Raw genomic sequence first — 23,253 nt, 5'->3', positions numbered from 1 at the left:
CAAATCTATCTCTCTCATATGCATACGGAACGCACACATTTGCCTGCACACAATCTGTGTAGGCATCAAAAACATTCTACTAGAGAGACTATAACGATTCGTGCATACAAAATATACAAAGAAAAAAAAACACCATCTCATTCACAAGACACGATAGTCCCAATACCACACTTTGTATTCAAATCCATCAACATTTGAAGCCATGGCAAACAGACAACACGATGATGAGAATCAAGGCAACAATAATGCCCAAAACAATCAACTTGATCTTCATATTTTGTAACCACATTTTCCTTCTCATCTGGGTTCCTTGTGACCGGAAATCCTGGGCCTGCACCGACACAACAGTAGAAAATATGGCAAATTCTTTACAAAATAACGAGAGGTTACACAAAAGAAATAGATGGACTGGAATATGCTATTGTCCAATGTTGGTCCTTTGACAAAAGAGAGAGGTTTGTAAATTATACACCACAAACCTGTGAGCGAAGATTCTCAGTTTTGTCAACAAGAAGCTCGATCTTCTCACCACGGTCAAGAACCTGCACATGGAAAAAATGATGAGCAACGCATTCCGCATTATTTAATCTGACAAAACTACATCCACAATGTCAACATTCTATGGTCGTTAAACTGAAATTGGCTCTATCCCATTATTCCGTGATGTATATCGGGTCACCATCTTTTTCTCGTCTATAATATTTTACAGTAACGTTCCTCTGGAAATAATAATAATAATAGGAAATTAACAAAAATGTCAAAGTTAGGCAGACACCTCAGAAGAAAATGATGGGTTACCTTCTCAATGTTTTCCATCATCACTCCTTTCACTTCAGAAACCTGAGCCTTCACTTTGGCAACCTTGCTTACTTCCTCTGCATGGTCCACACAGTACTGCATGTGTTCCTTCAGCTTGGGACTGCAATAAAATGACATTGTAAGAAATCAAAAGAGAGTTCAGAACTGCATGGTGGTCGTTTCAGATTTACACAGAACACGTACCCAAATTCTTTGTTGAGGCTGTGAGCAACAGCTGTAGCAGCTTTTCCGCCTCCATATCTCTTGTTAAACTCATCTTTTACACGTTCCAGAAAAGCAATAGGCACTTGCCGTCCAACAGACTCAACTGCAACTACACAAAAGGCTGCAACATCCAGAAAGGGTGTAAATTATCAAACTAAACCGTTGCTAAAGTTATAAAATTCAAAAAGTTTAAGGAGCAGTGACTTGTTTATGTGGTCTGACCATAATTGTGGAATACAAAGGTGGGACTTCACTACCTTTAACAGCATTGACACAACTCTAGCTTGTCAGGCCTTCTCATCATCAGGGCACCATAGCTTATACTTTTAAAAGTCTTAGAGGTTAGCAACTACTTGTGTAATCCCATCAAATCAGTTCAATAACAATACAGCACCTAACAACAGTTTAGCAATGCAACTAAGGCTCTGTTTGGGAGCCTTGCATTGAGATGGAAATACAATTTCCATTCTGGTGTTGAGGATGGAGTTGCCAAAAACATCCTCTTGTGAATGGTGTTGAAATGTGTTGTTGGGGCTGCCAACTCATCCCCAATACAGCGTTTCAGCAACACCACTGCTCCTGAACAGCAGAGAGCATGAGAGCATCGCGGGAAACCACAACAAACCAAACAGAGTCTAAAAGGAATTCCCCATTAAGTTTACCTTGACGATATAGTTATTCTCTCCTCCTCAACCCCCCACGGTGCTCTACAGTCTAAAAGGAAAAATCTTTGGAAATTTTCTAAATTAAAAAAATAAAACAGAAAATTAAAAAATAAGAAAAAATATAGATTAAGCAAAGAATCCTTAATATGATAGAAAGAACATGATAGACAACGTAATATATGCAACAAATTGTTATTAATTATTGCATTAGACTAGATAATCCAGAACTAGCAAATCACAAATATTACTTAAATAATGGCAGACATGATATTATCATGATATTTGATAACTATAATATCTGATCTTTTGAAAATATCATGACATTACAGCTTTAAAATCACTTTCAAAATATCGCCTATATCAGTATACATGACTTCCAAGAATCTTTCTTTAAGTTACAAGTTCTCCTCTTCTCATTATGACATGTGATTGTCTCCTAGAAAAGTTTAAAAAGTGTAAGTTATTAGTTATCCCTTAATAGAACTTAAGAAAATCTTTAATTTACAAGTTCTCCACTTCTCATTATGACATGTGATTGTCTCCTACAAAAAGTTAAAAAGGAAAGTGTAAGTTATCCCTTAATAGAACTAAAGAAAATATTTAATTTACAAGCTCTCCTCCAATCAAAGTCAAAAGCCTCAATTTCTAGACTCTTCTTGGGAACAGTGACAGAGGGAGATGAAGAGCTGCAACTAAAAGGCCTCCCACTCCTGCAACTCCAACTCTGCTTCTGGGTGATATACAAAGGAGTAAAAGTGTACACCTCCTCAACTTCCCAAGTGTTGCCCCAACACCTTTTTTCACAAACAATCACTGTGGATGAGTTTGATCCAAGTCCAAATCCTCAGCTCCTACCCAGCTAGCAGCCTCTAGGATCATTTGCCTATAGCTATATGAATATTTGTGATAAAAGACATACTTTACTTTAATATGTCAACTAATACGGTATCTCAAACAAATATGCATCTCTGCATAAAAGTTCACTGTTCAGTTTCTAGGTCCCCAATTACACAGTCAATGGAAACATAAAGCCAGCAAGCAGAAGAACATGATCCTGCAAGAAGGCTGCAAGGTCATTGCAGTGAATTGGAATTATATATCCTGGTGACAATGGGTTTATCATCACAAACATCAACAACCATGACTAGCACCACCAACATCAGTTCCAGAAGCATCAACCCACGGCCTCTCAGCCTAAGCCCTGGAGGCCACCACCACCATCACGATGTCAAAATGCACCATGTAGCCAATACCACCAATAAGCACCATCACAATGTAAATTGTCATGTCCACCACCAATATGTAAACCATCACCAGGACCACCACCACTTACAAGATTACCACATCTACTGCTGCCTCCACATAGTACATACCAACAACCTAAATATTTTTCAAGATGTAGTGCCCAAAACAGAACTAATCCAACCAAGGAAAATGCAATTCTCCAAATAACAAACATTAATGACAATGTAGAATTCAGAAGGCAGTGGATTCAAAACCAGTCTTTGGCCATGTCAACTGAGGGATTACCATAGCTCAGATTTCATGTACTACCTTTTTAATCTAATTATCAACAACATAATGCATTTTTTTCAGAAAGAACTGCCATATAGAAACACAAACTATTAGATTTCTAAATTGCAGACTGATATAGCATCTTCAAACTTCAACTATCAAAATATACATAATTTGATATCAACACTCAGAACAGAATGTTTAGAACAATCACCATAAATGAATTGGATCTTCAAGTTGAAAAGTTCATTTGTCTCTTTCACTGGCCTTAAAAAAGATCACTGAAATCCAGAATCCACATATTGAGATTTGTGAGAAAAAATCAGGCTCCTTTCACATAATAATAGCAGAATGACCACCACAACAACCAATGAACTAAAAAAATTAGTTTGATAACCCCCGACAATTAGCCGAGGACTAAGATGATGAGACGGTGAGAATATACGCACCAACTAATGAAGTTAGTTTACTAATAAGAAGTAGCGATTGTATTATTTTCCGTTTTTCCAAAGAAATATTTTGGAAGGCTTTTTTATCTTCTTGACAACAAACACGGAAATATCTCACCCACAAGAATAGAGAAAGCAGACAAGGCAATTCCGGTTGTAAGAAAATCATTCTTTTTCCCTCGTCCTTTAAACGTTTTGCTGGTCTTAACCTATGAAACTCAAAAGACAAAAAGAAAAACAAACTAGTAACAAAAAGAACTAGCATCTGCAAGAAAAAAAACAGACGAAGCAAAATTCAAAAAGTCCATCGATCTTATCTCAGGGGAAAATTACAAGTTCAGAAACAAAACGAGTTTCAGTTCATTTCTCTCCGCCAACGTAATCCAATCAAATCATCACACTTAAACGCACCGAAAACATCGCAAACCATAAACAATTTGAAAAGAAAAATAATAATAATATCAAAGACAGTAGATCAACAAAAATCAGACGAACTTTCTCCAACCCCCAATGAGAAGCATAAACCCTTAACGAATCCTCCAACAAATAAGTCAAGAGGTCTCCCTAAACCCTCACAAAGTCAAAACATCCGCAGAAACTCACTCTAACCCCAAAAACCCTCGACCCCGAAACGTGATCAAGAAACCTAATCTACGCGAACGAGATCGAGATCGAGAAAAGGGGAAACATAACGCAAAAAGAGACGGGCGATCGAAAGGCGTACTGAATCCGTCTTCGACGAGGTAGTTAAAGGTGTGGTTGTCGCTGTCGTAGCTGAACTTGTTGTTGGAGGCGGGGAGCTTTTGGAGGCACTGGGAGGCGATGGCCTTGAAGTTGCCGGAAAACTCCGTGAATTCCGCGAGGACGACGGTCCCCCGAGCAACGAAACTGTAGATCAGAGACTGCTGGCCCATCTCGGAGGCTCTGAATTGGTGAGCGGGAAACACCCTAATCTTCGAGGGAGATCGGTTAGGGTTTTCGACCCCACTCCTCCACTTCCTCTCCCTTCTTTTCTTTTCTTCGCGGTGTTCTCTCCGCTAGATAAAGAAGGGAAAAGGGGAGCAAGATGTTCCCTTTTCAAAGCAGCGGAGGTGCGAACCCCAGTGAGCATCAAATTACGTAAAAACCCCTGTACTTTTGGTCAATGACGTGTGAGAGCTTTTGTAAAGGCGGCCTACGCATCATTAGCTATGTCACAAAGATACGACTAAACGGACATGTGACACTTAATTCGTGCAATTTTCTATTAAAAATGGTATAAAGAGGGGCACGACACGAAGCACGTTGAAGTATCCCTGTGACATAGATCCTCAGCCACGATAAGGCCTTGTCCCCCGGTGAAAGGGATGCTCACAAGAGAGTGTTTCCCCATGTGATTCTGTTTTCACAAGAAAACTGTGGGACAAACCACCTTTTTTTTCCAGGATGGTGTTTGTTTTCATCCCATGTCCTGTATTGTTTTATCGTGTTTTCATGTGAGAAAGAGGCTTCCAATTCTTGCTGGGGAAGATGTCATAGTAGTGGATTGGATGAAGCTTAAGCAGCTGAGGTTATATGTTGTTGAACACCAGGGTTGTATGATCCAATCCACCCCTCTTCATTCTCTGCTCACATGAAAGTGAGGTCTCCTAAAGGCAGAATGGGGATAGTCTTTAGTAAATATCAGGATGATGATATTCATCTATGGATTATGCTTCTGCTGGCCGATGGAGCCATGAGCGGTCCAATAATGAAACTACTTCTTTCTGCCACCAACCCGTTTACCTGACCCGTTTATTAAATGGGTTAACGGTGTCATGTCGAGTTACCCATTTAATAAATGGGTCGGGTTCATGTTTGCCACAGCTGACCCGTTTAATAAACGAGTCAGGTTCGTGTTGAGGTATGCTGACCTGCCAACCCGCCGACACAACCCGACCCTCCAACCCTACTCCCAAGTTTGTTTCAAAATTTTGGTCACCCAGAATGCTCATTTTTTGTGACAAGCAAACGCCCCTTAAATACTTGTCTCTGGGAGTACCTTTGTAGGATACTTTTTTTTCCCTTGTAGTAATTATTGGTGAGATAGAAAGACCTGGGTTGTGCATCTTAATCAACTGGATATCCGACTCATTGACACCCTAGCTGAGTATGGTCTTTATGGAATGGTATTGGTAGGCTTGGCGCTGCTTGATACGGAACGGACCCATGTTCGTGCTTTCTGAAAGTCAACAGCCAAGTACGTCCTTTCACCAAATGGCAAGGAGAATTTCGCAATTGTGTCGCGGACTTGCTCCCTCACACCTAACGTGCTCTATTGTTTACAGAAAGTTAACGAGCAAGGCCGGTACTCACGATTAGGGATGGCACTGGACCGGGTTCACCCCCGCCCCGTCTCAACATAATTATCCCCATCTCCATCCCCGGCCCCGTCTTGCCCGCGTCGTCACCCTGCTCCCGCCAAAACATGAAATCAAAACCCTAAAACCCCCCTCAAAATAACCTGATTTCTCTCAAAACCTCATTCCATACACCAAATAAGAAATTCACAAAACAAATAACCAAAAAATACACAAAATATATATAATAACAATCACAAAAAAAAAAAAACCGTACCTGTAAATAAAATCCAAAACCTAGCTCGATCGATCATCGTCGATGATGAAAACTCCACAAAGAAAAAAGGAAGAAACTCCTTTTCCACGTCAGGAAGAGGGGGTGATCCATCACGAGAAGCGAACACCTCTCTTTCTTCTTTTTCGCAGAGAGGAGAAGGCGAATGTGGCAAAAGAAGACTCTCTCTCTGGGCGGCGAGTCGGTGACTGACTCCATTTTTTTATTAATATGATTTAGAGTTAGTTAGTATATATAGGTGTATTTTTTTTGTAATTTTATTACTTAAGTTAAGGTATTTTAATAATATTATTAATGGAGATGGGGTGGGACTGAGGCGGGGCAGAGCAGAGCGGAGCGGGGAAAAGTGTAAGTCCATCCCCGCCTTCATCCCCGCACGGGAATGAATTTTAACCTCCATCCCCGCCTCAATCCCCGTTTCATGCCCTTCATCCCTGGTTTCCATAAAAATTGATTTGAGATTATGGTATCAAGTTCGGACTCAGGTTTAATCATCCCTGGTTTCCATAAAGATTGCATCAACCAGACTCGGATCATACCGTATAAAATAATACTTTTTATTATTTTTACATTGAAAATTTGAAGATCTTAATCAGAACTCAGGTTGAGCCTGAGTCTGGTATAAAATTTCACAAACCATACCTATAGCTTCATATATTAATAGGATCTTTTGAGTTCAACCCGGATTCTAATAAGACCTTATTTATCACCAAACCCTGACCTTATAGGGTTTGTTACCACTTGCGAGCTATTGATTAAAACTACTGAGTTGAGAGAGAAACCAGAGTGGTGTTGGGAGGGGTTACGGTGTTATAAATGGACAGATTTCAACAACTTCAGATCCGCCCCACATCTAGCTGTGATTGAAAAAGCATGATCCAAGTACTGGTTTCCGCTAAATTGAATATTTAAAACACATTTCAAGGGTTGGATATGCAAAATATTAAAAAAGAAAAGGTAAATATTTTAACTCGTGGGTTTGAAACCCACGTGTGGCTAGGGTGTCATACGGTCTTTGGTTGGAACCCAAGTGGAATCAGACTTAGCCCCGATTTTGGGTTTGGTATCGGATTTGGACATGGGTCTAATCGGATCGACAGTAAAAGAAACCATACCGGGACCCTATAGGGTTTGATACAGGTTGGTTCCGGGTAAACCGGACCCGTTGACATCCTTACTTGTGGCCAACATTTTTCCATTAAAAAAAGGAGTGGATTAGCCTGCATCTTTAGTCACTCTAAATTAATGAGTTTGGTTGGTCATCTACTAAAGCAAACATTACTATTATTATTATTTATTAGCTTGTCGTACCATTTTCCATCTACTTTTTTAAGCTTTTTTTTTTGTCCTTTGACACAGATCCCATCGGGTCAACTGTGCAATTTCTTACTCGAGTTTTTATTTATATTTATAAATGAGAAACTCTGGTTCGGGGCTCAAGAGGAGGCATTGTTCTACGTTGGGTAGGCATGGCAATGGACCGGGGCGGGGGACAAGGTCTCCATCCCCGTTTCATGTCCTCCATCCCCCATTGAAAGGGGGGTGGGGCGGGGCGGGACCCCATTTTCCTTCGGTCTTTTGTCATCCCTTAAAAGGATTGGGGATGGGATGGGATGGGGTGGGGCAAGGCGGGGATCGGGATGGGGACAGGGACGGCGGGGGAAAGCGTAAGTCCATCCCCGCCTCCATCCTCGGTCCAAACGTGGCAAGGTGGGGCGAGGCCCTGCTTTCCCCCGGTCCACTGCCACCCCTAATGTTGGGGGTGAACACCCCTTTTAGTAAAGGGTGGGGTGTTGGCGAACACCCCCTTTAGTAATGCCACAGGGACACATCATTTTAGTGGTGTGTCCCCTATGATTCGAGCGGGCGCTACATGACACATACTGTTAACATTTTCATATTTTTTAATGATTTTAAGTATTGTTTCAATAAAAAACTTATTTTTTAATATTACAGTATTAAAAGTTAGTGTTTTATTGATTAAAAAAAATAAAAAATAGGTATCCTCATGTCCTGTTTTTCAAAAAAAAAAAGCTTGTGCATCAAATCAGCATCACGTGTCTGTGACATCGTTTAATAAAGGGTTGGGTTGGGGTTGGGGAACCATGTGGTGACCTGCCACGTAATGGAAATAAAAGAAGTTACCGTATCATCATCGTCCTTATCAAGTCAAGTATTTTGAAATACAACCATTGGTTGCTAAGGGAGGGTGTTGTGTGTTCTCCCCGAAACACAAATTTGCGTGTTCCTGTGTGTACGGAGGAATATCTTGGGACCCGTGATAATTCATATGTCAATGTTGCTCATGATGACTTTATAATAAAATAACATATAAAAAAGGTAGATATGCTTTTGACGAAAATGTCCTCCGATAAGATAGATATGTGTTGGATGAAAATGTCCTCCCGCTCCCCGTAAATAGATTTACACGTTTCGTCTTTGTTTTTAGCTTGTGTTACAACACATGGATGCCTAATCGTTTCTGCCTGATGAGTTGTGGAGCCTGATTCAAAGTTTTTGCCTTTACAGGAAGGGGGTCCCGGGGGTCCCCCCGGTGTGGGTCTCGGGGGGCCGCCCCTGGTGGGGGGTCGTGGGGGGCAGCGCCATCCGTAAGAAAAAATTTTGGGGCTTATGTTTGAGACTCAGTTTCTTATGGATCAGACCCAATTTGTTTAGGTTTAGGGTTGTCACCCTTGCCTTGTAAGTACATTTGAAAACATCATGTAAGTACATTTTCTTTTTCAAATTTTTAAACTGCTTTTTCAAAATGTATTTTCAAGTAACATGCTTATGTTAATATTCGAACTTCTGCACATCGAAGCGGTCATGTATAATGACTCAAAATAATCATCTTACAGTGGTAGTATTTTCTAGTTGATCGTGCATCAACCATCACATTGGCAAACATTTCTGCATGACACAGGTTACACATGGAAGGAGATTACCATGCAAAAATCAAAAGCCAAATCTCAGTTCAGCAGTAGCCCTGATTGAAAAATCAATATTCATATTCAAGTCAAATATATTACTAAATGGCTTCAACAAGCATCTCCTACATTTTATTTTCCAAGAGAGTAAATAAATCTTTTAAGCACACTTCCTTCATGATTCACTTCTTTCAATAAGCCCAAAGGAGATAAGATACTCAAGGTATAGAATAACCTCAGAAAAGAAAAGATCGGACTGCTTCCACTCCTAATATGTAGAGGATACACCTATAGTAAGGTGATAGGCACTGCTTTGGAGTTTGCTAATATGAATAGATGACTTTGCAACCCAAACATGAAATGGCACATGCTCTAAGACAAAGGCCACCGAGTCAATAGTTCAATGACTCATCATCTTTTCTGAGGTCAAAAGTACAACAACATGCAGTAAAAGAAGATGGTCCAGCATGCATGCCATGTCGATTCTGAAACGGGAATACTTGTATAAAGCATAGGGAGCAGTTGTTTTTTAGTTAATGTAAGTTATTGTAAAAATGCCAAGAAAGACGAAAACACTATAGCCCTGATTCATCAATGAGATGATTATTTAGAAGAAACAATGTATATGTGTGTGTGTGTTTCCTACTTTTACAAATCAGAAATTTCAATCATGTACAAAAGTATCCATGTTCAGATTTGGGCAATGGAAGCCCAACAAGTTTAGCAGGACAAAAAGAAAAAAGAACAGGATTGAAGCTGAAATTGTCACTAGAAATTGCAAACATCTCAACGAGATAACATGAAAGAAGCCTCTTATGTTGTTGGCCATACAAGCACCTTCCTATGACAAAATGGTGCCTATCTAACAGTTGAAAGATCCCTGTCATGCATCCTATTCGCTTCTGCAAATCTGGATTATCATCTGTCAAAGCATGCAATAGTTTAGTCGACATTCTTTCTCACACTTTCTCCTTTTAGCTAGTGATGTCATTTCCATATGTTAGGAGATAAGGATAGAACCAGCGCATGGCTCTATCCTAGTAACCTCCAGAATTAGCAGCTTACTTACCTATTTTGGAACTTTCCCTATATTTCAGCATACCCATCCCTATCTAAATTGTTTCTTCGGTGTTATCTCTTGCTTTCCTCTTGTATAAAACCCCCTCATCAGTAGTGGAACAAATACATAATAAAAATAAAGAAGCAGCATCTTATACCTGTGGATGTAGGCAAACTGCCGAACCACGTATATCTCTTGTGCTTCCATGCTTGTGTGATTTCTTTCTCTCGGGTGTATACTATGTAACATGGTATCAGAGTCGCGTTGCCATCACCAATACATCCTTATTCAATGAAACACTTACTCACTCCTTTTCTGCCATACAACTATGGACGACAACACCACATCAAAGACAACATCCCAGCCCACCGCGCATCCGTCAACATCAAGAATGGTGGTCCAGGAGCAAAACCCTACACTAAAAATTACCACCACCCCGTTGAACGGATCGAACTACCTCAGCTGGTCGAAAGTCGCCAGCCTCTTTCTAAGCAGTAAATCCAAACTGGGGTACGTCATCGGAAAAATAAAAAAAACTGAATCGACTCGATGTTGCCTACAATGAATGGGAGTCAACAAATCATCTGGCAATGTCCTGACTGCTCAACTCAATGGAATCCAACATTGCGAAAAGCGTGTTTTTTCTAAAAACACCAAAGAAATATGGGAAATTTGGAGGAAGTATATGGCACTCAAAATAACTTAGCGCATATCTATCAACTCCAGCAAACCTATTTCACTTGAACCATGAAGAACGTCCCTTCCATGTATATCTTGGAGCATTCAAAGCCACGTGGAATGAACTACTACAATATTGGCCACCAATAGCGGATGTAGAAATTATTAAGCAAAGAATCGAGGAGGATAAAATTTTCAAACTTCTTGCCGATCTAGGACACGACTATGACTCATTAAAGAGTCAAATCTTGATGTCAAACCCGTTGCCCTCCTTCAATAATGTTTGTGCGACCATTCAAAGAGAAAAAACAAGACAAATAGTGATAAAAGCTAACAATCAACTCGATCAACCATAGAAAAAGCTCACCTTCAAAGTCTAATCCAACCTTGAAGAGAAGAAAGTGCCCTTCACAACCAACCATGGAGAAAGACACTCAGAAAAATTCAAGAACAAAAGCAGACCATAGTGCAACTATTGCAAAAATATTGGGACACCTCAGAGAAAAATGTTGGGAACTGACCAACTGACCGGGCAAGGAGAAATACCAAGATTCTCTACCAAAGGTGGAAAACACCAACACAGTATCCTTCAAAAACCTCACAAAGTAGTTCCAGCAAATGAGCCGCTCCAACCTCGCTTCAGAACTTCCCTTCAACAACTCATGCACTAAAGAAACAGGTATCGAACGTGCCTACTCCTCCCAAACTTTCAATACTGAGTAGATTGTTGACACCAGTGTTACCAACCATATGACTTGTAGACACCACCAAATTCAGGACATTAAAACCACAACAAAGAAACTTGTCCACATTGCCGACGGGTCCTTGGTTCCAGTCCAAGGAATCGATAACACATACTTTTTTGAAGGGAAAAGACCCTCTCAAGTTCTTCATAATCCTAAATTTCCAGCTAGTTTGCTATCAATTAGCAAATTAACTGCCACTTACAATTGTTTGGCCGTTTTTTCTCCTAAGAACGTAATCTTCTAGGACAGACATGAGGAAGAAGATTGGTAGAGGGAATATGTGAAATTGGCTATACGTGTTAGAGAACTTGTTGCAGCCACCCACGACTTTCCTTGCAGACAAACAAGAATTTGTCCACAAGTTATGGCACTCGAGGCTCGAGCACCCATCTAATTCCATTCTTTCATCTTTGTTTTCAAAATTACAATTAGAGACTTATGCTTGTGATGCTTGTGAGTTTGCAAAATCTTTTAGATTAGCTTTTAAACATTCAGAGGAGAAAAGCAATGAACTTTTCCAACTTGTCCACTCTGACGTATGGGGCCCGACCCCCGTTACCGCCCATTCGGGATATCGATATTACGTAACCTTTATTGACAACAAATCCAAAAATACTTGGGTGTATTTCCTCAAACAAAAAGGTGAGGTCAAAAAATTCTTTCAAAAATTTTATAGCATGATCTTGACCTAGTACAATTCCAAACTAAAGAGTCTGCGCTCTGACAATGGAGGATAATATGTAAATAAAGCCTTTCAAAAATTCAGGCGTCAAAATGGGATTATGCCCCATCTCACTTGCGCTGACACCCCAGTAGAATGGGGTTGCTGAAGGAAAAACAGACACTTACTCAACATTGCAAGAGCCGTTATGTTCAATATGAACATCCTGAAGGAATACTGGGCTGAAGCGATAGCAACAACATGCTACATCATTAACCGGATTCCTAATAGCGGAAATCCAAAACAAACTCCCATGGAGTTTCTCCTAAATTGACCAATCTTTTTGAATCATCTCAAGGTCTTTGGTTGCAAATGCTTTGTACATCTACAAGGAAGAAGCAAATTAGATGCAAGAGCTGCGAAGTGCATTTTCCTCGGCTACTCCACCATGAAAAAGGGCTATAAATGCTTTGATCCAACCAACAATACCTTTTATGTCTCTCGAAATGTAAAGTTCTGCGAAACAGAGCCTTTTTTTTTTAAACCAGTTGAATCCCTAAGTCACTTTAGCCCAAGTCAGGGGGGGACTCACAACACCACTGAACCCATCTTGCCCACTCCACCCATAACGGAAAATCCATCCACCACTCAAGCATGTCAAAAATGTACCAGACAAAACCGAGTCCACCAATCACAACCTCACTGAGTCATCACCTATGACCAATGTTCAAATCGGTAATAGCCAAGGCGAACAAAAAATTCCCATTAGAAGGTCCAACTGCACCACTAGACCTCCAGCAATGCTAAGCAACTTCTACACATACCTAGCCTCCTCCTCAACCTCACACTACATAGAAAACCAAATCAACCTAGACAAACTATCTACGACCTACCTATCGAGCATATCTAAGGTATATGCTTAGACCGAACCCTCATCCTATCAAGAAGCCAAACTCGACCCTCAGTGGAAAGAAGCCATGCAGGAGGAACTAAAGGCCCTAAAAAAGAACCATACTTGGGACATTGTTAAACTGCCTCAAGGAAAGAAACTGCAGGCTGCAAATGGACATACAAAATAAAGTTCAACAGTGACGACGCAATCAAAAGACTCAAAGCCTGCCTAGTAGCCAAGGGATACACCCAAGTGAAGGGCAACGACTACTCAAAAACCTTTGCCCCTGTAGCAAAGATGAGCTTTATCCGCATCCGCTTATCAATTGTTGCAAACAAACACTGGGAGGTGTATCAACTCGATGTAAAAAATGTCTTTCTACACAAAGATCTTAAAAAATAAGTGTACATGGACCTCCCTCCAAGAGTCACTGAGAATGAAATAATGACGTGCAAACTCAAAAAATCCATATACGGCCTCAAACAATCCCCGCAATTCTGGTCCTCCAAACTTAGTGACACTCTGACAAACATTGGATTTAAATGGAACCTAACTGACTACACCATGTTCTCCTCCATCAAACCCTCTAGGTTTGTCATTATCCTAGTATATGTGGAGAAGCAAAGGATTCAAACAGGGAAGAGAAGCAAAGGATTATTACCGGATTTATTCCAGAGAATCGCCTCCTGCGTGGTTTCTATTGTAGGTTGATTCCTTCAGCCGATTGGGAAGAGAAAAGAAGAGAAATAAGAGGAAGGAGAAGAGAAGAGAGGCTGAGAGGGGATGATCGGAGCGATGGATCTCTCAATGGTGAATGGCTGATCCTGGATGATCTTCGGGGACCCCTGCGCCTCCTGTTTTATAACAGGAGGCCATTAGGCTTCTTTCAAAAGGGCCCCCCCTTGATTTTGAGATTTTCAAAAAGGGTGGCTCCTTTTAACAGATTTTCTGAAAAGTTTTTTTAACAAAGCAAGACTTTTAAAAAGGGGGTTTTTACACTATTATTTTTGTATTTTTTCTTTTCTATTTTTTTTCTTTTTTGTTCTTTTCTCTATATTTTCTGTTTTTTTTGTGTTTTTGAAAAAAAACTCTGGAAACTAAATGATTTTAAACTAATTTTGCAAAATTCAAAGATATTCATAAAAGAAGGGTTTTCTGAGAATTCAGGGTTAAACCTTGGAAATTTCCTCAGAAAATGGGTTTGGATCCGGATTTTGAGGCGATATTCGAGTTTTAGACCTCGAATCGAGAAATATACGATAGTGGATCCAAATGGACACCGGATGGATTGTCCGAGCTATTAAAAAACTAATTTTGGTATTTTTGTACTTTTAATTTGAAAATTGGATAACGATGCCCAAATTTGGATTTTGAACTGGATCCACATCCGAAATCGAGTCAGATAGAAAAAAATGGATTCTGTTTCTTGTGAATCTGAGAAATAACTGGAATTTTGATTTAAAATTGACTCAATTTACTCAGAAAATGGTGGACAGGGGCAAAAAGGGAATATTTACAAAATTTTGAAAAATTTGGGGTGTTCACACTTTGTAAAGAAGCATGGTCATCACAAAGCAAGATCCACTCGCCAATGTCGACAACCAAAACATCTTTTAGGAATCTCGCATGTGGTTAATGTAGAATATAGTAAAATCCGGGCCACCGTAAAAGATACAATACACCTATGGACAAAAACTTACCTAGTATATGTGGATGACATAATCGTTACGGGCGATGATGAAGGAAGAATCACCGAAGTAAAGAGGTATCTACACAAAAGATTCAAAATAAAAGATCTTGGAAAACTCAGATACTTCCTCGGGCTGGAAGTTTCTCATTCTAACAAATGCATTTTCATATGCCAAAGGAAGTAGGTGTTGGACCTTCTCAAAGACACTGGTACACTTGGTGCCAAACCATGCAACACCCCGCTAGAAATCAACAAAAAAATGAAGAATGATGAAGGAGAACGCATTCAGGATACACACGGCTTTCAGAGGCTCATCGGTCGCATGGTATATCTCACAGTTACCAGGCCCGACATTGCATATGCAATCAGTCAAATAAGTCAATTTATGCACTCCCCCAAAACCTCTCACCTCGAGGTCACCCAAAGATTTCTAAAATATCTGAAGGGATGTAACGCCCCCAACATCCTAACTTGGAAAATCCATTGAATTTTAGAGTAATTTTTTTTTTGAAAACATTGCGCAAGCAGAAAATAGTTGGAAATTCTGAGCAGGTTACAGGATGAAACAACAAGTATAAACAACATATTTTAATACAATAGATTTACAAAATATGAAACCAATAGATATACATTATTTCACTCTACAAGACATGCCCCAAACAAGGGATTTTCCAAAACCAACTGCCAAAATCACCAAGTTCTAGAGTGTAAGTTCAATTCTCGCAGCACATCGATCCCCATCGCACATTCTGTCAATCACCTGTATTCCCATAAAATGGGGTCAGACCTCTTGCGAGGTGGTGAGATAAACCATTCACAAAATACAATTTCTAGGAAAGCATGAACATGATAGCAATTATAACATGAATCAAAAGTACGTAACAAAACTATGTCTAACGTGATGGAACTGCTAGAAACATGCAACCAAAGTATATGTGAATGTGAGCATCCATGTGCATCGTGCGATAAGTACGAGAACTGGCAAAAGTAGCAATACAAAGCTATTTACATCATGATGAGACAGTTAGAAACATTTAACTAAGGTAAGGCATCTCTAGAAACGTATCACAAGATATATAATAGTATTCTCTTGCTTACTCCTTCGTGTACACGAAGGAAACTCACATAGGTAATGGATTCAATCTACATTCTTTAAGGTGAACTGTTTCGTGAAATGGGCAATCGGGCAATTATCATAATTATGCTTATCTAGCAACATTCCCTCCTTCTGAGGTACTTAGGCTCATCTGGCCTGGTGTTCCTCGCAGGGCAACACAAACAACGTACAAAGATCTAGCCCGCTCAGTCACGTGCTTTAAAACAACAAATATCAAGATGATTATTTCGCCGGTAGAGGTGACATAACACCATCTATGTCTTAAGGGTATTAAGACTCATGAGCTCACTCACGCAACAATATCGATTGGAAAATGTGTCAATACCCTAACGTGGTGTTCAATCCCAAACCTTTGTCGGGACACATCAAGTACGTAGTGTGCAACATGCATTAGGGTAATGCGAAAAGGTGAATTACCGCATATATATGTGTCACATATGATCCATAGCACATTCATGTCAATATGTGCAAGTGTGAAGTGTAATTGGGCAATGACAATCGATACCTAAGCCAACTACACATTTTCACGTATCATTTTATAATTATAACAAAATAAGCATTTGCAATTGCGTGTCACATCATGTCTTTTTGCATCGTATTTGGTGCCATTAAGTATGAGGTGATTCACATAATCACAATGCATTCCTTTCACTTTGCCACCACTCTTATGCGTTTTAGCGAGGAATTCTCATACACGTGTCATGATGTGCCAAAGTGCAAGCGCGCAAACATGCAATATATGCTAAATTTCCTCGCAAAACCATTAAACGTAAACGATAATATTTATGTATCTCATTTTCATTCACAATGTGTAATTATGTGCAAGAGCCAAATGACAGTGGTCAACCATAACAATATGCAAGTAATCGCGCCCTTTTTCTGATATTTACAATTATGACAATTGAAGCATATCAAACATGTGCCATATTGCACGAATTTACGCATCGCATTTGGTGACAATATATGCAAGGGTAATTCTCTAAGCGCATCTCATGGTGATGTCATTCGTATGCGATACCACGATGAATTTTGCACACCTATGTCATGATGTGCAAGTGGTGTAATTCGCAATGACTTTACAGAAATCATATTAGCGCTCATACATACATAATCGAATACGGCACTTGCGAAACAACTAAGGAGAAACTCACGAGGCACGGTCATGGCGGTCTAAGAGTGGTGCAAACACCAACAATGGCCATAGAAATTGCTGCAACGAGAGCGAACTAGGTGGGCAGCAAGCTGCCACTTGCTGTCCACCTTTCTGCTATCGCAACACTGCAACAAGGAGTGCCAAAAATGCCAACAAGGCCAGCACAATAGGCCCGGTTTGATTCCAGCGTGAGGCAGCCTTGACCTGACCCATCCGAGAGCAGGCCGCGGTCGGGGGCCAACAACCTAGGTCTAGACAACTGGTCCAAGCCTGTCTTGGCAGCGCAGGGTATGCGCAAGCCACATGCATGGTCTGGACAAACCTGTCCAGACTAGGTATGGCGCTGCCACACCTGACAGCTCCAACTGAACCAAAATCAGTTCAGTTGCTGCTAGCACGGTTGGCCTAGGTTTGAACCGACCGGTTCAAACCCACGCCAGGGTGCTCGGGCTCTGAGCCATGGTCTGGACCGGGGTGTCCAGACCCGAGGTGATGCTGCCATAACAATAAAAAAAAAGGGAGAAGAGGGCGCAGACCTGCAGCCAGCTCTTGGACGCAGCTCTCCTACTGCAACCCAGTTGCAGCAGGCTACCGGGCGCCAGCCACAGTGTCGCTGTAAGGGGAGGTGACCCCATCCGAGGCCCTGCTCGATCCAAGGTGACATCGTGATAGGTCTGGACCAAACTTAGTCCAGACTGTGTCAGGTCAAAAGGAACAAAAGAGCTACAACAACTCAGGTTAAGGCGCGACTGTAGCATAAAAAGGGGAGAAAAAGGGGAAAAGGGGCCAACCTCCAAGCAAAAGAGAGGGAGGCAGCAACCTAGCCATTTTCCCTTTCAGCTAGAGCTCCACACGGTTGCGAAAAAACCATGGGAATCCCTATCTCAAGGAAAGAAATGAAGCAAACACACCATGCATCATGCGTGTGTGAGCATGGGAGTGCAAAGGAAAGCATACGACAGATAAAAATGCTAAAATACTTCTAATCCACCACAAGAACCCCTTGCATGCAATGGATGTAAGGTTGTTTGGGCTCCATGGCTGAATGACATGCTAAACCTTTAAACTGATAACATGAAAATGGAAAATCTCACTTTGGTTCGGTAGAAGGAAGAGAAGAGACATTTCTCTTCGCTTGGAATGGAGGAGCTTCCTCAAAAATTGATTCACGCACACCACAAACACTCAAGGAAACCCGATTTCTAGAGGAGAAAGGAGAGGAGAGAAGAGAAAGAGGCCAAAATGGCTAGGGTTTTCTCTCTCTTCTCCTTTCTCAAAACCTTATAAAGCTTAGGGTTTGTATTGGACGCCTGGGATTAAGGGGGAGAGATGGACGGTTCAACATGCTCACCTCCCCCTGCCCTTTCTTTGAAATTTGAAGTCCTTTTCAAAAATGCCATCGCCCCTCCCTTGGGCGATTTCAAGTTTTAAAAACACATTTTCTTCTTCTTCTTTTTTTGTTTACTCAAGATGGCGTGGACTTCACTCTAGGGTGCGCCCATGCCCCTTAGGACGACGTTGGCCATATCATCTCAAGAATTTTTATAAAACCCCTTTTTACTTTGTTAAATTTCAGTTTGGCTTATTTCAAAAATCCCTTTTCTTTTTAAATCATACTTTAGTCTTTGGAAATAACCTTTTCCAAATTCCGATAAAAACCTAGAATTCCCTTAAACCTCTATTCTTATCAGAATTTCTTAGAATACCTTGAACCTAGGCATTTAAAATTCTCGATGGAGCAATTCAAGTGATTTTATGTATTTGAATCAAATGTAGGGACTCAATGTAATATTCATACGATGTACATATATATACATCCATTCTAGGGTTTCCGACATATATATATACACACACAAGTGTGCACGCATGCATATGCATATACGTCTATTTACATAGATAATTACATTACAAAAATTTCATCTAGTATTGAATTTTCTCAGAAAATTTGCGGGTCTTACAAGGGATACCTCAGAACATGTATTCTTCTCAGGAGAAATGGATACTTAAGAATCGAAGGGTATGCTGATGCAGACTGGGCCGATGATCCAAATGACTGAAAATCTACATCTGGTTACTGTGTCCTCGTAGGAGGCAATCTGATAAGTTGGAAAAGCAAAAAGCAAAATATGGTAGCCAGATCCAGTGCAAAGGCAAAATACAGATCCATGGCTACCTGCACCCGTGAATTGATATGAGTAAAAAGCTCTCATCTCAAACATGGGTTTCAAATGGGAGGACCCCATGGAGCTCAAATGCGACAACCTTGCCGCCATTTACATAGGGGCAAATCCGGTGTTCCATGAAAGGGTGAAGCACATAGAAGTGGACTGCCACTTCATAAGGGAAAAGTTGCAAAATAAAGTCATAACCACTACTCAAGTTAGATCAAATGAACAACTGACCGGCATTTTAACAAAGGCACTCGCCAAAGATCAACATCACTGGATCACAGACAAGTTGGGGCAAACTGACATTTGTGCACCAACTTGAGGGGGGAGATTGTTAGGAGATAAGGATAGAACCAGTGCACGACTCTATCCTAGTAACCTCCACAATTCACAGCTTACTTACCTAGAACTTTCCCTATATTTCAGCATACCCATCCCTATCTAAACCGTTTCTTCGGTGTTATCTCTTGCTTTCGCCTTGTATAAAACCCCCTCATCAGCAGTGAATCAAATACATAATAAAAATAAAGAAGCAGCATCTTATACAAGTGGCAAACTGCCGAACCACGTATATCCCTTGTGCTTCCATGCATGTGCGATTTCTTTCTCCCGGGTGTATGCTCTGTAACACCATCCTCCTCTAGAAACCCAGTATGGTAATGATTCTATGACAATAAAAAATAAGATCACTAGACCTTGTACTCGGGAAAAACTTCTTGTTCTATGTTGAGAATAAGGAGGCCCTTGAGTATCATCACAATGCAAGGAGCAGGGGTTAACGGTTTATGATTTCATTGCAAAACGAAGTGGAGCAAACTTCACAACATAGGAAGAAAGGCATAAAGGCCCATCAGAACACAACCTTTGAAGGTTTAAAGAAAAGCTAAATGAAAAAACAGAAGCAAAAGGTTGAGAATCACAAGGACTATGCAAGTAAAAGACTAATCTAGCAAGATCTACAATTAAAAGCCGTAAAAGATTAATGTAGCAAAATTTACAACTAAAAAGCTAAGAAAATCTATAAATACCATCTAAGAAGGTAAATACTAAACTTACTTATCTAGCATCCAATAGCTTCTTCACCTATGAAAATTCAGATTCTACTCTCCATAAGCATAATAGCAGTTTAATGCATCAACATTCCTTACCTAGCCAGATATAATAGCAAGAAACATTTTAAGTTTTTGACCTGTAAAAGATTCAGTATTGGATATAATCAACTACATATTTCTAAATTCACAATAACTGACAAATAACAATTGTGATGCATGCAAACTTTAGCTCAAACTTTAGCTCCGTATAGTGGAAGCTCCCACCAAGTGTTTCCCAATTCAATCTAGATGTCAAAATGTCTAAAAAAACAGAAAAACTAATGAAAAAACATGAGATAACAAGGATAAAAGGGGAAATTTGATCAGGAAAGCGAACAACTAAGGATTTAATGTATATCGTACGTTTAACAGACTAAGAATCATTCATAATGACCAAAATAAGAAGACTAAACATATAGAAAAACTCCCAAACAAATCCTAAAGGTACACTATTGCAGCAAGTTAAATAATCTAGACACCTATACACCATTTACATCACCCAAAAAAAAAGACTGAATAGATACAATCAATCAAGATAAGATATATTTAAATTTCAATATGCTGCATCATAGACTTCAAACTGTACATCAAAAGCGTAAGAACTGGATCCATCGGTTACTACTATTTCAAATGAAAAGTTGGCAACAATTGAATGAACAAGCACTTTGGAAGACAAATCAGGCAGCCTGATTCAACTGTTTCACATGACGGGCATGCTTCATGTTACACACTGGCATATAACAATTAAATCATTTATGGGATTCATAATCAAATTCTCTCTCTTTTGATATCTTCTAACTGATAAGTGAACTTCCTAAAGTATCCACTAAAGAGGAAAAGAAAAAGACTAGAATGGATCACCAAATAAATTATGCCTAGAAATGAATAATCTAACATGAGCTAAAATTTTAGATTAAAGGGAAGAAAGAAGTGAAATTAACAATTTTCTGCAGAATCCTCACAACAACAAACCTAAAAACAGAGTTTATCAAGTGATTAACAATAACAAAATAAGGAAATGAATAAAGAAAAGAGCTGAATCTACACGCATTTTTGTTCTCAACCAATCTGACCTGTGGTTACTATGTTCTCATGAGAACCAGTTGAGACATGTCCATCCTTCCTAAAATCCTTTCCACCATCATGCTTCACATCTGCCTTCCTAGATCCAAAACAAGAAAATCATTGTTAGAAGTTGTTGTATATTACAGAATATATATGGTAATGTAAAAATATTTAAGCATTTAGGTGATTCAAGACAATAACTTCAGAAGCACCACTATTAACCACTGTCACCTATATCGCCGATATTTTGAAAATATTGTGATATTATTGGCTATTTCAAGGTAGCTGATAATGTCAGGTATATATCACAATATTTTCAAATTATCGCCAGAAACAAAATATCACAATATTATCGTGACATTTTGAGAAAAAAACTTTTTATTTATTTATTTTAAGTTTGCATTTCTTAATTTTGTTTCTTTTATATTTTAGAACCTTTAAAACATGTCTTTATATTTTTTGAAAGAAAAATAATGCAAAACTTATTATTTTTTTAGCTTTTTTGTTGTTATTTATATTTTTTCCAATTTTTTAAACTCCCAAGATATTCTTGAGATTTATCAACTTTCGAAAATCTCTCCGAGAAATACCCTCACCGAGAAATTACCTTTAACGATACAGGTGACTATGCTATTAACTATCATCAACAATGTGTACTACCTAAAAGCTGCTACCATAATCAAGGTGATAGCACAAAGTTTCTGACTTGTGCTTAGCTGATACAAGCATAAGGCCTATGTCTTGAAGAGTCTTAGTAGCTTGGTAAGTTCATGGAGAATGTCTTGTTACAAGTTAGATTTTTTCTGTTTTCATGAAACATTTGGTATCAAAGCTTAGGTCAACTTGTACCAAGCTCAGTATACAAGTAAAAGCCCTGCAAAATTTAGACACATAATAAGATATGGAAAAATACAAGATTACTTATATGACATGATTACTTATACACTCAAAGGACTTGGAAACATGATTATAAGCTAAACCATGCATGCAAATGGATACAACTAAAATATAAGAGCAAAAGTGGAAAAAATGAGACTAGAAAGGCTGAAATTTTGATCATAAATCACCAGCGCCAAACCTCATATCAAAGTTTTTTCACAAAAATTGATCATGAAATTTCACTAAACGGAAGTTCCAACAGGGTACTTACAAAAGGAAAGATGCTAGAGAGGAAAGAGTAACAGTAACAATATTCTGTGAAATATAAACCTACACTATCTAAGAAGCTATGATGAAGAAAGATACCTGTTCTTTGGTTGTGCAGAAATTCAACTCTAGTAGAACAAAATAAAGCGGCTTTAGGACCACCTTGAACATCACAATATTTTTACACATTGCACCGACTTGATCCCTTCAACTTCCTATCAAACACTAAAGTGTCAAGCAAAGAAGACCCCCCCCCCCCCCTCCCCATACCAGCTTTTCATAATCTAATCACCAGACGAACCTTGAACCTGAACTCTTGTTGCCTACCCTGCCTCATTTCCAAAATAATTCACACTCTTTACAAAAAATCTCTAATTTATATAGGTTCTAAAACATCCAGCAGATTCATGTCAAAAGAATAAGCTCTAAGGGCATGCTTGATGCCCAGTAAAAAACAAACTGATGGGGATAAAGTTCTGTAGGGAGAAAAAGTTGAGTGGGTAACGGGGAGAAAAACCCGCCCCCCAAAGCAAAAGAGAGGGGAGTCCTTTTTTTTTCCTGTTTGAATGAGTGTGTGGGGACTGATGGAGGAGT

The 23,253-nt window shown here is 39.6% G+C and overlaps 1 protein-coding gene across 1 annotated transcript; it reads right to left on the bottom strand.

Moving 5' to 3' along the window:
• Positions 1–59: 59 nt before the first annotated feature.
• Positions 60–4,692, bottom strand: LOC149813668 (vesicle-associated membrane protein 721-like). The gene is made up of 5 exons (XM_089991403.1): positions 4,377–4,692; positions 1,003–1,144; positions 799–919; positions 480–542; positions 60–331 (listed from the first exon to the last, which is right to left on the bottom strand). The coding sequence occupies exons 1-5, from the start codon at positions 4,564–4,566 to the stop codon at positions 188–190; spliced, it is 660 nt and encodes a 219-aa protein (XP_089847529.1). The 5' UTR covers positions 4,567–4,692; the 3' UTR covers positions 60–187.
• Positions 4,693–23,253: the final 18,561 nt, after the last annotated feature.

This window comes from Nuphar pumila, chromosome 16 (assembly GCF_984573655.1).
Source record: "Nuphar pumila chromosome 16, dmNupPumi1.hap1.1, whole genome shotgun sequence".
NCBI lineage: Eukaryota > Viridiplantae > Streptophyta > Magnoliopsida > Nymphaeales > Nymphaeaceae > Nuphar > Nuphar pumila.
The sequence above is the reverse complement of the archived record's forward strand: the minus strand, read 5'-3'. Positions and strand labels throughout refer to the sequence as shown.

Bases quoted from the DNA above. Each gene is read 5' to 3' on its own strand.
- LOC149813668 (XM_089991403.1), bottom strand. From the start codon at position 4,566: ATGGGCCAGCAGTCTCTGATCTACAGTTTCGTTGCTCGGGGGACCGTC. The intron at 1,145-4,376 runs GTACGCCTTTCG...TGGATGTTGCAG, and splicing joins CCTCGTCGAAGACGGATTCA to CCTTTTGTGTAGTTGCAGTT. The intron at 332-479 runs GTTTGTGGTGTA...GTGTCGGTGCAG, and splicing joins CTGAGAATCTTCGCTCACAG to GCCCAGGATTTCCGGTCACA.